Genomic DNA, 12,173 nt, shown 5'->3' with positions numbered 1-12,173 from the left:
CTGAGCATGTTTTTTTAGTGATCACCAGAATGGACGTCTATATTGGCGTATACACGCTAGGTTTATTAGTGTGCAAAGGTGATAATCAGTTAAAGTACTGTAAAATTATTTTTATTCCATGTGTATATAATGGGGTTTCTCTTTGGTAGGTTGAGGACAAAACACTCAGTGATGCTGCCGCAGTGTTTTATTTTCAAAAAGAGGCTCAGAACATACACAGTCATCCAGATATTTGAATCACATTAGATCAAGCATTAAGATTCAATAAATTAAACACACTCATGTCTACAACAGATCCACACTGAGGTCTATCCTCGGTTCATAGAGATTTAATCAGTTCAATCATTCTCCAACATCACCAGCACTTCTGATGGCAGATTTAAAACTTCTACTGCTAAAACAGCTTAAAACGAATTCATTTAAAGGAATACGTGCAAAAATTAAAATGTAAAAAAAAAAACTGTAAACACAACTGAGGTTTTAAATATATAGAGATTTCTGATAAAGCAAAAATATTTTCTCCAGACGAAAAGGAAAGGCACATTGAAACACCATCGCACCATGCCGCTGTCGTCCCTGCAGCGGCGTTAAAAACACGACATCCCAATTACTCCGCCCTGTTACCTAAGGAGATACGGGGCATCAGGGGATGTCAGCAGCGTCGGTGGATACCAGAGGTTTCCTGGGAGGCTGGTCGCCGTGGTTTTCCCTGCTGTGTTGTGGCTCATTTGGAGTCTTAATGTGCCGTCACTGTGGCGCAGTGGTTTGATTGTCCAGTGCAAAGTTCTGCTGCAACAAAACTAAAGAGCTGCGAAGCTGCAAATTAGAAAAAAAAAAAACAATTAGCAAGGAGTCATCAGTCAAGTCGCCAGTTGTTGACGTTGATGAGTAGAAAGTTATAAACTTGGACAGACCAATCCATCTAACAAACATCGTCCAGCAGCAAATTATGAAGTGTCAGAGAAACTTTATCAGTTTATTATACAGTACAATGTCCATGCACAGCAGTAAAGGTCAAACAGACAGTTCAAACAAGTTCAGTCTGGGGTTGAAAACGACTGAAAGCAACGTGAACTCCATTATAACAGTGGCACGCAGGAGAAACACAGATGCATAAACAGAAGAATGTACACGCTAATATCACACTAAACACCACTCTGGTCTACACGGCTCTGAACCTGATTTGAGGGCTTTGATTTAGAGTCGCGGATAGTGACGGGTGAGTGGGTTGCTGGAGGCCATGAAGCTCCACCATCAGGGTTTTCCATCTTCATTAGAATAAACAAACTAAAAGTCCCACACTTGACTGACAACAAATATATGGAGCAAAAAAAAAAACTGTTTACCAACAACATCTTAAGGGAAGTTCAGATGATGAACTAAAACATCTGCTGTGCTGAACAAATGCCACCGTTGCTCATTTAGACGTTTTAAACTGCGGCTTAATGAGTGAATTACTTTAATCAGCCTTTTCATACCGACACATTACAGACCTAAAGAACTGAAACATAACGTTCCAAAACCTTTTATTTTGCCTCCCAACTGCTCTGTTGCGGATGCCTAGTTTGTCTTCCGTTCCCTTTCTTTTGTGAATACTCCTTTATGTTGCGCTAGGCTTACAGACGTTCTAAGGTATTTTAGATTCAGACTGTCACAACACTAAAAATATGTTGTCAGTTGAAGATAAACGTTATAAAATTGAGATTCATATACACTTTTGAAATTGAAGAATTAAAACACTATTCTGGACAGAGCTAGAAAAAAATAAAAAAATCATAACAATAAAACAATGAAAACATGGGCAGTAGGCTCCATCCTCCCTGGAGTTTATTGGAAACCCAAACCAATATAGTGAAACTGAAATGAAGATTTTAAGGCACTTCAACGTTTCCTTAAACTCATCCTTGTGGTGTGTAGTTGTGGAGTGGTGGCATGTGCTGATCAGACTACATCGCAAGTCCCTCACACCACAACCGTCATAGGAACCACCATCAAAAAGCTCCATTATTCTGACCTGTTGCTCGCCTTTGCTACATACTTCCACACAATGGGTTCAGTTTTGCATTTATAGGGCAGCATCCACCAACATCCAGCAGGCTAAGCCTTCTATGCAGGAACCAAGCAAGCGGATCAGCGTAACCAATGATCACACACGTTGTTGTACTGTGAAACAGCATGGTTGAAAAAAGTCCAGTCTCGTCATCCTAGTCTTAATATATCATTCAGAGAGCAGATGGATGCAGATTCTTTTATGGGCTCTTCTTTCCTGTCAGCATAATGTCACAACTTCATTTCCTACAGGTAGGAAGAACTACCTCTGTGTTTACTAATCAAGCTCAAGTTTGCCTTTTCATTTATTCAACTACAGTTAAGGCCACGTAGTAAAAGGAGCGACTGATACACTCTAGTCACACTAACAACTGGATCCTGGCCTTCAGGTGACAGAACCAGTTGGTTGACACAGAGCAGAGCAGGCATGTGCTGATCCTGTCACGTTGCCAAGCTCTTCTCCAAACAGTCATCAGCTCCAGTGACGGAAATTACAGCCTTACCTGTTCTAGGAGGCTAATGGAGTCCTGCAGGACGGTTTTCAGAAGAAGTGCCTCCTCTTGGCTTCTATACCCTGGATTATGAAGCGGCCCATATTCTGGTGGCATGCTGGGAAGTGAAGGAATGGAAAAAATAAAATAAGAATAGACAAAATGTGGATAACTTGCACATGTTTTTTTCTGTTTGTTAAGTGCTCTTTAAATATGCTGTAGAAAGAAAGTTGAGTGACGTGTCAATACAGTCACAGGACGGTCCAACATTCTTCATGTGGAGATGTGCATCCCAAAGACAAACGCTGCTGCAGTCACCTGGCTTCGCTCCGCTCCCTCAGCCGCTGCTTGGTGCTCACGTACATGCGGTGGGCGATATCCTCCATGGCCCAGAGTTTGAAGAAGAGGCCGAGATTAAGAACCATGAGGATCAGCAGTCTGAGAGTAGAAACCAGTTATTTAAAGTGAGTTATAAAACAATGTTTGAATAATTTTAGTCACACAATTCACTCACATGACGCTCATCACAGCCACTATCGATGTCACGCTTAATCGGTAAGGACTATTCATTTCTGTAGGGCCTGTAACGAAAAAAATAAATAAATGATTGAATCATTTTTAGATGTATTGTTCACCAACATATACCAAAATTAAAAAGGACCACAGCCATCTGTGCGGTATTCAAGCTCATTTGTTCAGAGCCACGCACTTGGTGGACAGATTTGGTGGAAACACTCATGTGTAACCTCTTTTTGCCTCAAAGCACAACATTTCCCCTCCGTGTTTGACAGTAAAGACGGCATTCTGGGGCTGATAGTCAGGTTTGCTAATGCTAACTGAAAACGTTAAGTAAGTTACAAAGTGACTAACTTAGGTTTCACATGAGAACATCCCGTTCTAACAAGCCTTCTCTCTACAGTTTCGGTCAGAGCTTGAAGTATATTCTTGGATCAATGGACAGTTCAGGTGCTGCTGTTTCACTCCACCACTACACTGTGCGCTACAAACGCTTCTTTTAGGCACAAACACCTATTAGTCATTGCTACGTTCCTCCAGTTACGGATCTAGACTGGAGGTTGATAATAAACTCGGATGACTCAGCAATTTGTAGGTTGCAAAAAAAAAAAACAAAAAAAAAAAAACGCTGTGATCACTCCAGCAGTAGCTTGATTTGGCACATGTATAAAGCTAATAAATACAATTAACTTTTTAGGAGCAGGAGCTTCTGATGAGAGTCAGGAATTCTCTAAGAAATCCAGTCAGTAAACACAGTGGGTGGGAAGCGTCCACCTGGTGTTCAGGCTGACGGAAACAATGAATACTTCTGTTTTCTCGAGAGAATGCCACATTAACCACATACCCATGTTTCCGTCTCTGTGCTGCTCATGATCTGGATTGTTGGGCTTGCTGTGTTCTGACAAGGTGCGGCTATAAGCCCGCCGCCTCCTCCGTAGCCCACCCATCTTCCCTGCATCTCCTGCACTCTGGTTGATCTCTGCCTCCTCCTCCAGCAGCTCGGCTTCTGTAAGTGGACGTCACAACCACAGTCAGAATCAGAGTCCTACTGCAGGAGAAATGCATCTCAACTAGGTGTGGAGGGTGAACTGTTTTCTGCACTGTGTACCATATATAAGAGAGTGATGTAACACAGAACACACTGAGGCAACTGAGCAACAAGGAGCATCTTGTTTTCTGCAAGAACCAGCATCTCTATTCACCCATCTGCCTGAAATAGTCCTCAATGCCGCTCCAGGAGTTTTTGGTGATGAAGGACTTCACAAGGCCCCAAGGTTGCTTCTTGTACTTCACATCAGTGTAGACCCTGCAACACAGAAAAAAACAGCTTTGATCAAAATCAGATGCAGCGCAGGTTAAACAGTGAGCGCTTTGTCAAGGATGTAGAACAGAACTAGAAACTTCAAGTTCAAGTCAAGCAAAGCTGGGTAACTGGTAAATTAAGTTAAACGCAGTTTTATTTTCTTTTGATGGACAATTCTGAAGTTTTGAACATTTGTTTCCCATGCTGACCCCTGTCCCAACATGGAGAGCAGTCTGGTGAGGTAAACCCTGCGTAAGCAGAGCAGGACGCTTCCTTCACCACAGTTCTGTCACTGACAACACTTCACCATTCTTCACAGGTCAGCTGTTCATCTCCCCATTTTCCTTTTATTTTTTTAAGCTCAAGTTAAGATCGATGTTATAGAGCTCCGTAAGCAACCTTTACATTAGCGTGACCTTACTGTTTGCACTAAATGGCAGAGAATTGGAACTAAAAAAAAAAAGACATCAAGGTGATGCACAACACGCAGGGTGCCCTGTGCACATGGAGACATGCACAGAATCTGCCAAACTGGTACAGTAACACCTTTGAAAGATTTACAAACAGGTAAATTACCTTAGCCGACACTTCCGCTTGGAGCTGCTGATGATGCAGTATCTGTTTTGCGTGTAAAAGTAGTCGTGATAGGGAACGTCGTGAGTGTACACCTCAGCATCCACCAGGTAGTACTGACCCTCCTTGGACTCTTTGTACAGCATCTAACGGATGATGGGAGAAAAATTAACAACAGCTCTCACGCAAAAGGGCATTTCAAAGTCAAACATTAATCACCTGCTTCTCAGTGGCAGCAGAGAATTTTCCAATCAGGGGGTTGTTGATGGTTATTACATAGTTCAGGGTCCTCTGCATGTTTCCTGATGCGTCTTTCTGCCAGGGCGTAAAGGTGGGCTCTGAAAGGTTGAGAGTCTTATTGTTTTGGGGTTTTTTTTAGATGAAAATCAAGAAGAAATCGACCTACGTGTCATCTTCCTTCCACTCATGAACCTGCGGAAAAAACTGGAGTCTGTGAAGAGAAGCTCAAACATTTTGCTTGCGCTGATGTGGAAGACTTTGTTGAGATAGAGGCGACCCTCAACCTGTGATGGACCAATTCGCTCCTCTACAACTGGAGAGAGAGAGAGGGAGAGAGAGATTAATCATTAATGTGTCAAAGGAATATGGACAGCTCAATACAAAACACAGTTCATTAGCTTGTTGTGTAGTTCTTGGCTGTAAGTAGATCAGTTTTTAAATTGCTAATCACACCAAGCCGTAGTTAACCTGGCATGAAGTGCACTTTGTGCATCTGTTCTAAACCTAACAAGAGTCGCCAATAGTGCTTTGCTCATGCAAACATTTGTTAACGACAACAACCCAAAATAACTGTCAGGAACAATGTTAGCATAACCTCACAGGCACAGGATGCTCAAAAACAAGCTAAAACCGTAGCCTTGTAAATGAATGCTCTAAAAAAAATTAGCACGACAAAAACGAACGCACTCAGAAAGAATGCTGGTTTGGATTGAGAAGCAAGTGAAGCTGTGAGTGATTTTAACACACAAGTGTGTAGTTACAAGACAGTACCTCAAACCTGAGTTATCAAACAGACTTGCTGTGTTGTACTACACGTGTTAATGAACAAATAAATGAGTTCTCTCTCTTTATACCACTGAAAGTCACAGTATCAAATAGAAACGTTTTAAAAAGAGCCCCTCCCCAGCTGAGCTGGAGATGGGAAGGGCAGACACCTTCTCACCGTTCCACATTATTGCTAATTATTGGAGCATGAATGCTGCACACATGCTGAATGTCTAGTCAACAAGTGTGACTTCTGTGGAGCCGGCGGTGCAAGGACACGCACTGTTTCACGGAGACAGATATAGCAGAATTCACTGCAGTTCAGAGTCAAGCGCAGTAATAGATCATACGGTGACAGTGTCGCCTCTTCTTCAAGCAAACAACCGATGCTGACTTTGATGGACAGATAGATCTAAATAAATTTGACTAGAAGTGCAACAACTTTTTTCTATAAAATAAACCTAAAATTAATAGGTAAAAAGAGAAGGCTGGTGACCATCACAGTCTGTGAATAAAAGGCTACAAATTTGTACAAAAACATGTTTGCTCTCTGCCATGGTTTAATACTTTACTTTGGAAAATTTCCCCGAATCATGTAACGACTAATGCCGTGTCATTTTCACCCTAAGATCACATCAAAATCATCATCAGCCATGGTGAACTTTAAGTAGCAGGTCAGAGGACGGCTTGGGTCGTCAATAAGGACACATTCCTAGCACGTTTGTTCCACATCTTTGGAAACACCCATGCAAATCACAAGCATTTATAGTCGGAGTGTTCTTCTCACCTTCCTCAATGCTGTCAGAACCACTTTGCCCAGACACACCATTCTCATTTGCGTTTAAATCGAGAGAATGATTGGAGTGTTTGGAGGATCTTTCCGGGACCGATCGATCCAACGACGGCGCAGGACTGCGACGTGAGAGAATGTGCCGAGATTCTTCCTGTCAGAGAAGTCCGATAAGAAGTCTGATAAGAAGTCCGATAAGCGTAAGATAGGCATCTCTTGAGTATGACCAAGAGGAAAGTAAGTCAAATACCACATTTGGGGAGTTGGTCGAGCTAATAGGGCTGGGGAAGTCCTCCTGAGGTGTCGATGTCTCCAGAGGTCCGGGCTCTACACCAGAAAGCCGAAGGGACGGAGGGCGCTCCATCCTGACAACCTCATCACCGCCAGGCCTCGTCAGACTTGAAACCATATCACAGTCACTTTCACAAGCGCATCCATCACTAGCGAGTGGGAAAGCTCGGACGTTCTCACCTGGTCTGCATGCTTGACTCTGCTGATAAACTCTCCATCTCTTCACAACTCAGACCCAGTTCGTTGCCATAGTGTTGTTTGACCATCTGCCACAGTTCCACATTGGTGAGCGTCTGGAGGAATAAGAGTGGCGGTTATAGCTAAACTTCAAGTCAGCGGGAATCATCTTCGGCACCAGGAGGAGCGTTTCAGTAGTAACCAGGGGCCGTGACATGATGCAATGTGTATTTTAGGCACTTCATAAAAGCGTCGTCGGTTTCAGAGAGATAATATAATGCATGTAGAAGAAAAAAACCCCAACGGTATTAACATGTCTAACAAGACGCACCGGGGAAGTTTCGTGCTAGAGCAACAAAGTTCGCTATTAATATCGAGTTTTCAAACTTCAAAGCGATAACAAAAACGACTGCTCTTCTGTACATTAACAATCAACTTGACGAACTCGGTGTTTTGTCTCCTTTACTTACGTTCTCGCTCCGAGCAGCCGAGTTTCTGCGCTGAAGAACTCACTCACTTGCACAGGCGCATACAGGAAGTCCAAGACCTGTGTTTCGTTCAGGGGCTTCTGGAGACTCCGCCCACACGGAGATGAACATGTAAATAAGAGCTTATCGACCGTTCAGTGCGGCGACATATTTTACGCTCCGCTAAAAGGCTTTTGGCGAGAATTCGCAATTTGTCAACGTTTTCCGAAGCAGAACAGAGCGGCATGAGACGCCACACCTGAAGGGGTCAATGAACTCTGGCTGGCTGGAGCTTCTGCTCCACGGGTGCTCGAATCCCAGAAGAGGAGCAACGAAAATATAGTTTCTTGAACATTTTTCAAACAAAATGAAAACACATTCACCTGAATACGGGTGACTTCGTCAACAAAACGGTTGTATGCTCGCAAATTCACCAAAAAATGCCCCCCTAGTTCAGAAAACAGATTAAAATGCATTTTCACCATCTGACTCAGCAGTTTTTATACTGCAAAAGAGTAAACTTATCATTATGCTCATGTCAATTATCCCATTAAATAATAGGAATAGTTTCGTTCCTGGTGCTGTCAGGCTGCTGAATGTTAGACAGTAGCTGCAATACTGTTTATTTGTACATCTTCTGGACCAGTATTTCTCTAATATTTATTCATTTTTGGACATATAGTTTTGTTTTTGGAAACCAGAGGCCTCAGACCGAAATTCGTTGCCATAATATAGTGATATGTTTTTGTGCAATGACAATAAAGAAAGTCTATAAGGTGCTGAAACAGCCTTGCTCAAGGAAGGATTTGTTCCCCTGTAGGTGGTTTGTTTTCAGGTCTGATATCTACATAACAGTGGCAACACACTCGTCTGCATGAATGTACATTTGTTGGTTTGGGACTAAACGCGTGCCAGTGCATCATGTTGAGCGCGTGAAACGTGTGTTCCAAAAAAGCAGCTGCTGTATCGAGTGGACGTGGTGGTGCACACGTAAAAGAAAGTCCTTTCTCTGGCTGTACGTCGACCTTTGTGCCAAATACTGATTCAGAGCAACTGATAACTCACAAACACTGAAGTCTGTCGCAGAATAAGTTGGACTCTGGACTGAAATGAGATAAGTGCTTAAAAACAGTGGTAATGTCAGGGGGATGCTACTTCTCTGGATGATTTGTGAATGCAGTGGAGTCGAGTTGATGGAGTTGGTGTTCAAAAGTAAACTAGTAAAATAAATTTGAAACACCACCACTCCAGACCAGATGATGAGGAAACTATGGTTATGAACTATGACATGTTAAACATCAATTATCAAAAGTAAGTAAATCATTATAGTGGATTGCATTTGTCCATATTCTTTCTATTTTATCTGAACTGATCTTATTTCAAAATTTGAAATGAAATGTGATGAACAAATAAAACCAAAATGTTGACTTAAAATTTGCCTGACTAAAACGTTTGCTGCCGCCACTGTGCGGCAAACAGCCAGATTAGTGTTAATAAATGGTAAAGTAGGGAAAATAGTAAAGTACTGGCAACAAATCAAATCCCACCTTGTCCAGCAGGGCGTTCTGCCAGATCCGGAAAACTCCCTGATAACTTTTTTCCCTGGCTGAGAAGGAGGTGAAGAAGTACTGAGGAGGAAAACATAAAGATTTTTGCTCTTCAGTTGGCCACATCTGTCTTTAAAAAAAAAAAAAAAAAAAAACTTTCAATAAAATGGTTACCTTTTCTGAATTTGTGCAGATCAAGATCGCGTTGGGAATAAAGCGAGCCATTTTCTCTCTGGTCAGAGAGGTGATGTCTTTGAGACTCAGAGCAATCTGTCACGTCAAGGTCAGAGAGAAAAAGTTATGTCCAAGGATATTTGGTCATATCGGTGCGCATTTGTCATCAGAGACTGTGGTTCATTGGCCAAGACTGTGTCTGTATGGATGTGGTAAAGGAGGACATGAGGCAGAGGCTGTGACCAGTGTGGATGCACAACAAGTGGTAAGATGTGGGAGACTAACTTTCTGTGGAATAGTTAATAAGAAATACTAAGAAGACAAAGACATAGAATCCCAATCTATTCTTTTTTTTGAGTCACCTAAAGTTGCCTCACATAAAATGTAGCAAAATACATTTTTAATGATACATCAACAAAAAGAGGCAACACTTGGCAATCTGTGAATAGATTTTATGACACAAATAGTAATTGTAAATTGTAATTGTATATTTCTTTTAGAAGTTTTGTTTCTGCCTGTTTTCCTTGACTGTCGGGTGAATGTTAATGTGGTGAGGGATTTGTGTTTTATCTTTAATTTATCTTTAAAATCGAAGTCCTCAAGCACTACACTTGTTTAATTACCTTAGTTCCTCTGAAAACATTGCTGTAGAAGCAAAGACAGTTTTGGGACAAGTACAGACGGCCCTGGAGGAGAATGTCCCGCTGTAGAGCACATGGGTAGTCTGTGGGAAGATATACATATGAACATGTGTTCCTAATTTTACACTGTTTTTTGTTTTCAAACATGTGACTATAATGAACAGGGATTGCCTTTAAAGAACGTTCTTTGGTTGGGAAACCTCAATTTCCGCACTAAATTTGGTCAACTGCCAACTGAAGCACATACTCTGAGATGGTGCATAAAGACACCATCGCAAATGACACATTTTATCATTTTTGTTCGGAGCCTTTGCTACTTGTTTTCACCTTCCCTCAGAAAGATTCCTTGCAATTTCAAGTAAACTTTAATTACAATGGCACCGTAACAAATTTATTCAGTATAAAAATGTAAATGTCGATGTATTCCTCAAGATTATTTGAAGCATGACTCACCCACTAAGAGTCGCTCTGTCTCTGACAGCTCCTTAAACACTTTCTTGAACTCGTCGCACCTCTGTTTGTAGGTGGGCACCGGAGTTTGGGGTGCAGCCAGACACTGACCCTGAAAGTCAGAACTCTGACAAAAGGAATCACACAAGCATGAGATGATTCAGAGGAGGCCAAGCAGCTATCAATTTCAGGAAACTATAAAGCAAACTGTAAGTGAGACATAATTTCCATTTTAACATTTCCACCCGGAACATTCAGTCTGGAACTATAAACCTTGAGGCTTATAATTAAAACTACTAAGGAATTATTTTTAAATGTAATTGACTCCAACCACAGATACTCCACTCCCTTTGCCTCAACAGGGTGTCTTTTTTTTTGGCAGCTCTAATTCTCTTCTTTTATTTCATCTGTTCTTATCCTGTTTGAGTCATGTTTTAATAATTTCATGTTCACAGATCATGTAACAGTAGAGACTCAAACTCTGAAGTACGAAATAGTATCAGGCAAGTGCCACACCAAAAATATTTGATTACTACTTCGATTTATGTCAACATTAAATACAAAGAAGAACATGTTGCAAAGAGGCTGATAGATGCTTAGTACTTGTGTTGAAAACAACTGAAACTGTATGATATGAAGTGACTTAGAGACTCATGCATTAGTCAAAGAGATTGAAGCAAAACAACTATCAAAAGAGCCACGTTAAATCACACATGGAATGACTGCTATTCTTAATTCCAAAAGTGAGAAGGTGTGTCACGAGAACAGCTGCAACAAAAGTAAATTCACTCTTTTGAATAATGTTTGTTTTTTTTTTAAACTAGAACTAAAGCTGCATACTCCTTAAATAGGGGGGAAAACATGTTGAACTGAAAGGAAAACTGGATTTCAAAAGATTCTTTTTCTTCTTGATGATAGCTTGGTATTTGAGGACGAGATGTGCTTCCTTTAACATCAAATACTAACTACAGATCTGTTCTCAAAGCCAAAGCAGCACTTGTCATCACCTCATCTTCGGAGCTCAGTCGGATGTCCACCATGGACGCCGTGTCGTCGGTGACGTCATCGCTCCCGCCACTGGATCGGGTCGACATCGGCTCCATCACTTTCTGGTTCGCTGCTTTTAAACACGAAATAAACGTAATATTGTGTGTGATTACGACGTGTAGCTGAAGCAACATGTGAAGCTGCACCTGGCGTCACCAGCACCTCAGGGGACGTCATTAGCTCCGCACCTGGACTGGGTTGACGAGCGAGCTCGACAAGTTAGTCACAGCCACATGAACACGCTGAAATCAAAACGCTAAATCTGTCGGATCCAGCATTAACCTAAACACGGCGGCTGCATTTGTTAGTCGCCACTATTCGAAGATTCACTCGGTTACATTTGCCGTCAGGTCGTGATAAGCGCAGCAGGCGCGCGCGCTTGCCGCCCACACAGGTGAGCAGCTCCATGTGCCATCAGCTTTAAGAGTGAAAATCACGTACCAGACACCAAATGAGCGGGGGACTCCACTTGTTTCCGCGAGGTCAGTGAAACTCCAGTCTCCCTGAGTGTTTGTGTTGCAGGTGCTTCTCATCACACCTGGGGAACATACCTGAAGGGAGTTGTCGGCTCTTGGGTGAAGCTCATTGGTCTTTACATAATGAGCCTCGGCCTCTAAAATGTCACCTAAATTTAGTCTTCTCATGGTGGATC

At 42.0% G+C, this 12,173-nt stretch overlaps 1 protein-coding gene across 3 annotated transcripts; it reads right to left on the bottom strand.

Moving 5' to 3' along the window:
- Positions 1 to 172: 172 nt before the first annotated feature.
- gramd1c (GRAM domain containing 1c) lies at positions 173 to 12,095 on the bottom strand. 3 transcript variants are annotated; one of them, XM_053861129.1, is made up of 18 exons: positions 11,963 to 12,095; positions 11,482 to 11,594; positions 10,478 to 10,601; positions 10,007 to 10,107; positions 9,384 to 9,479; positions 9,210 to 9,290; positions 7,199 to 7,311; positions 6,978 to 7,125; positions 6,725 to 6,881; positions 5,339 to 5,485; positions 5,152 to 5,270; positions 4,936 to 5,078; positions 4,259 to 4,362; positions 3,901 to 4,062; positions 3,055 to 3,121; positions 2,859 to 2,978; positions 2,553 to 2,658; positions 173 to 816 (listed from the first exon to the last, which is right to left on the bottom strand). In XM_053861129.1, exons 2-18 carry the CDS (start codon positions 11,575 to 11,577, stop codon positions 748 to 750), a joined length of 1,953 nt encoding a protein of 650 aa, XP_053717104.1. In that variant the 5' UTR covers positions 11,578 to 11,594; positions 11,963 to 12,095; the 3' UTR covers positions 173 to 747. The 3 variants fall into 3 exon arrangements, with proteins under 3 accessions (XP_053717104.1, XP_053717105.1, XP_053717103.1); XM_053861130.1 differs by having other exon boundaries at positions 11,482 to 11,591; positions 11,963 to 12,094; XM_053861128.1 differs by lacking the exon at positions 11,963 to 12,095 and adding an exon at positions 11,668 to 11,918.
- Positions 12,096 to 12,173: the final 78 nt, after the last annotated feature.

Source organism: Synchiropus splendidus, chromosome 3 (genome assembly GCF_027744825.2).
Source record: "Synchiropus splendidus isolate RoL2022-P1 chromosome 3, RoL_Sspl_1.0, whole genome shotgun sequence".
In the NCBI taxonomy this organism is placed as follows: Eukaryota; Metazoa; Chordata; class Actinopteri; order Syngnathiformes; family Callionymidae; genus Synchiropus; species Synchiropus splendidus.
This window is presented reverse-complemented; position numbering and strand designations above follow the sequence as displayed.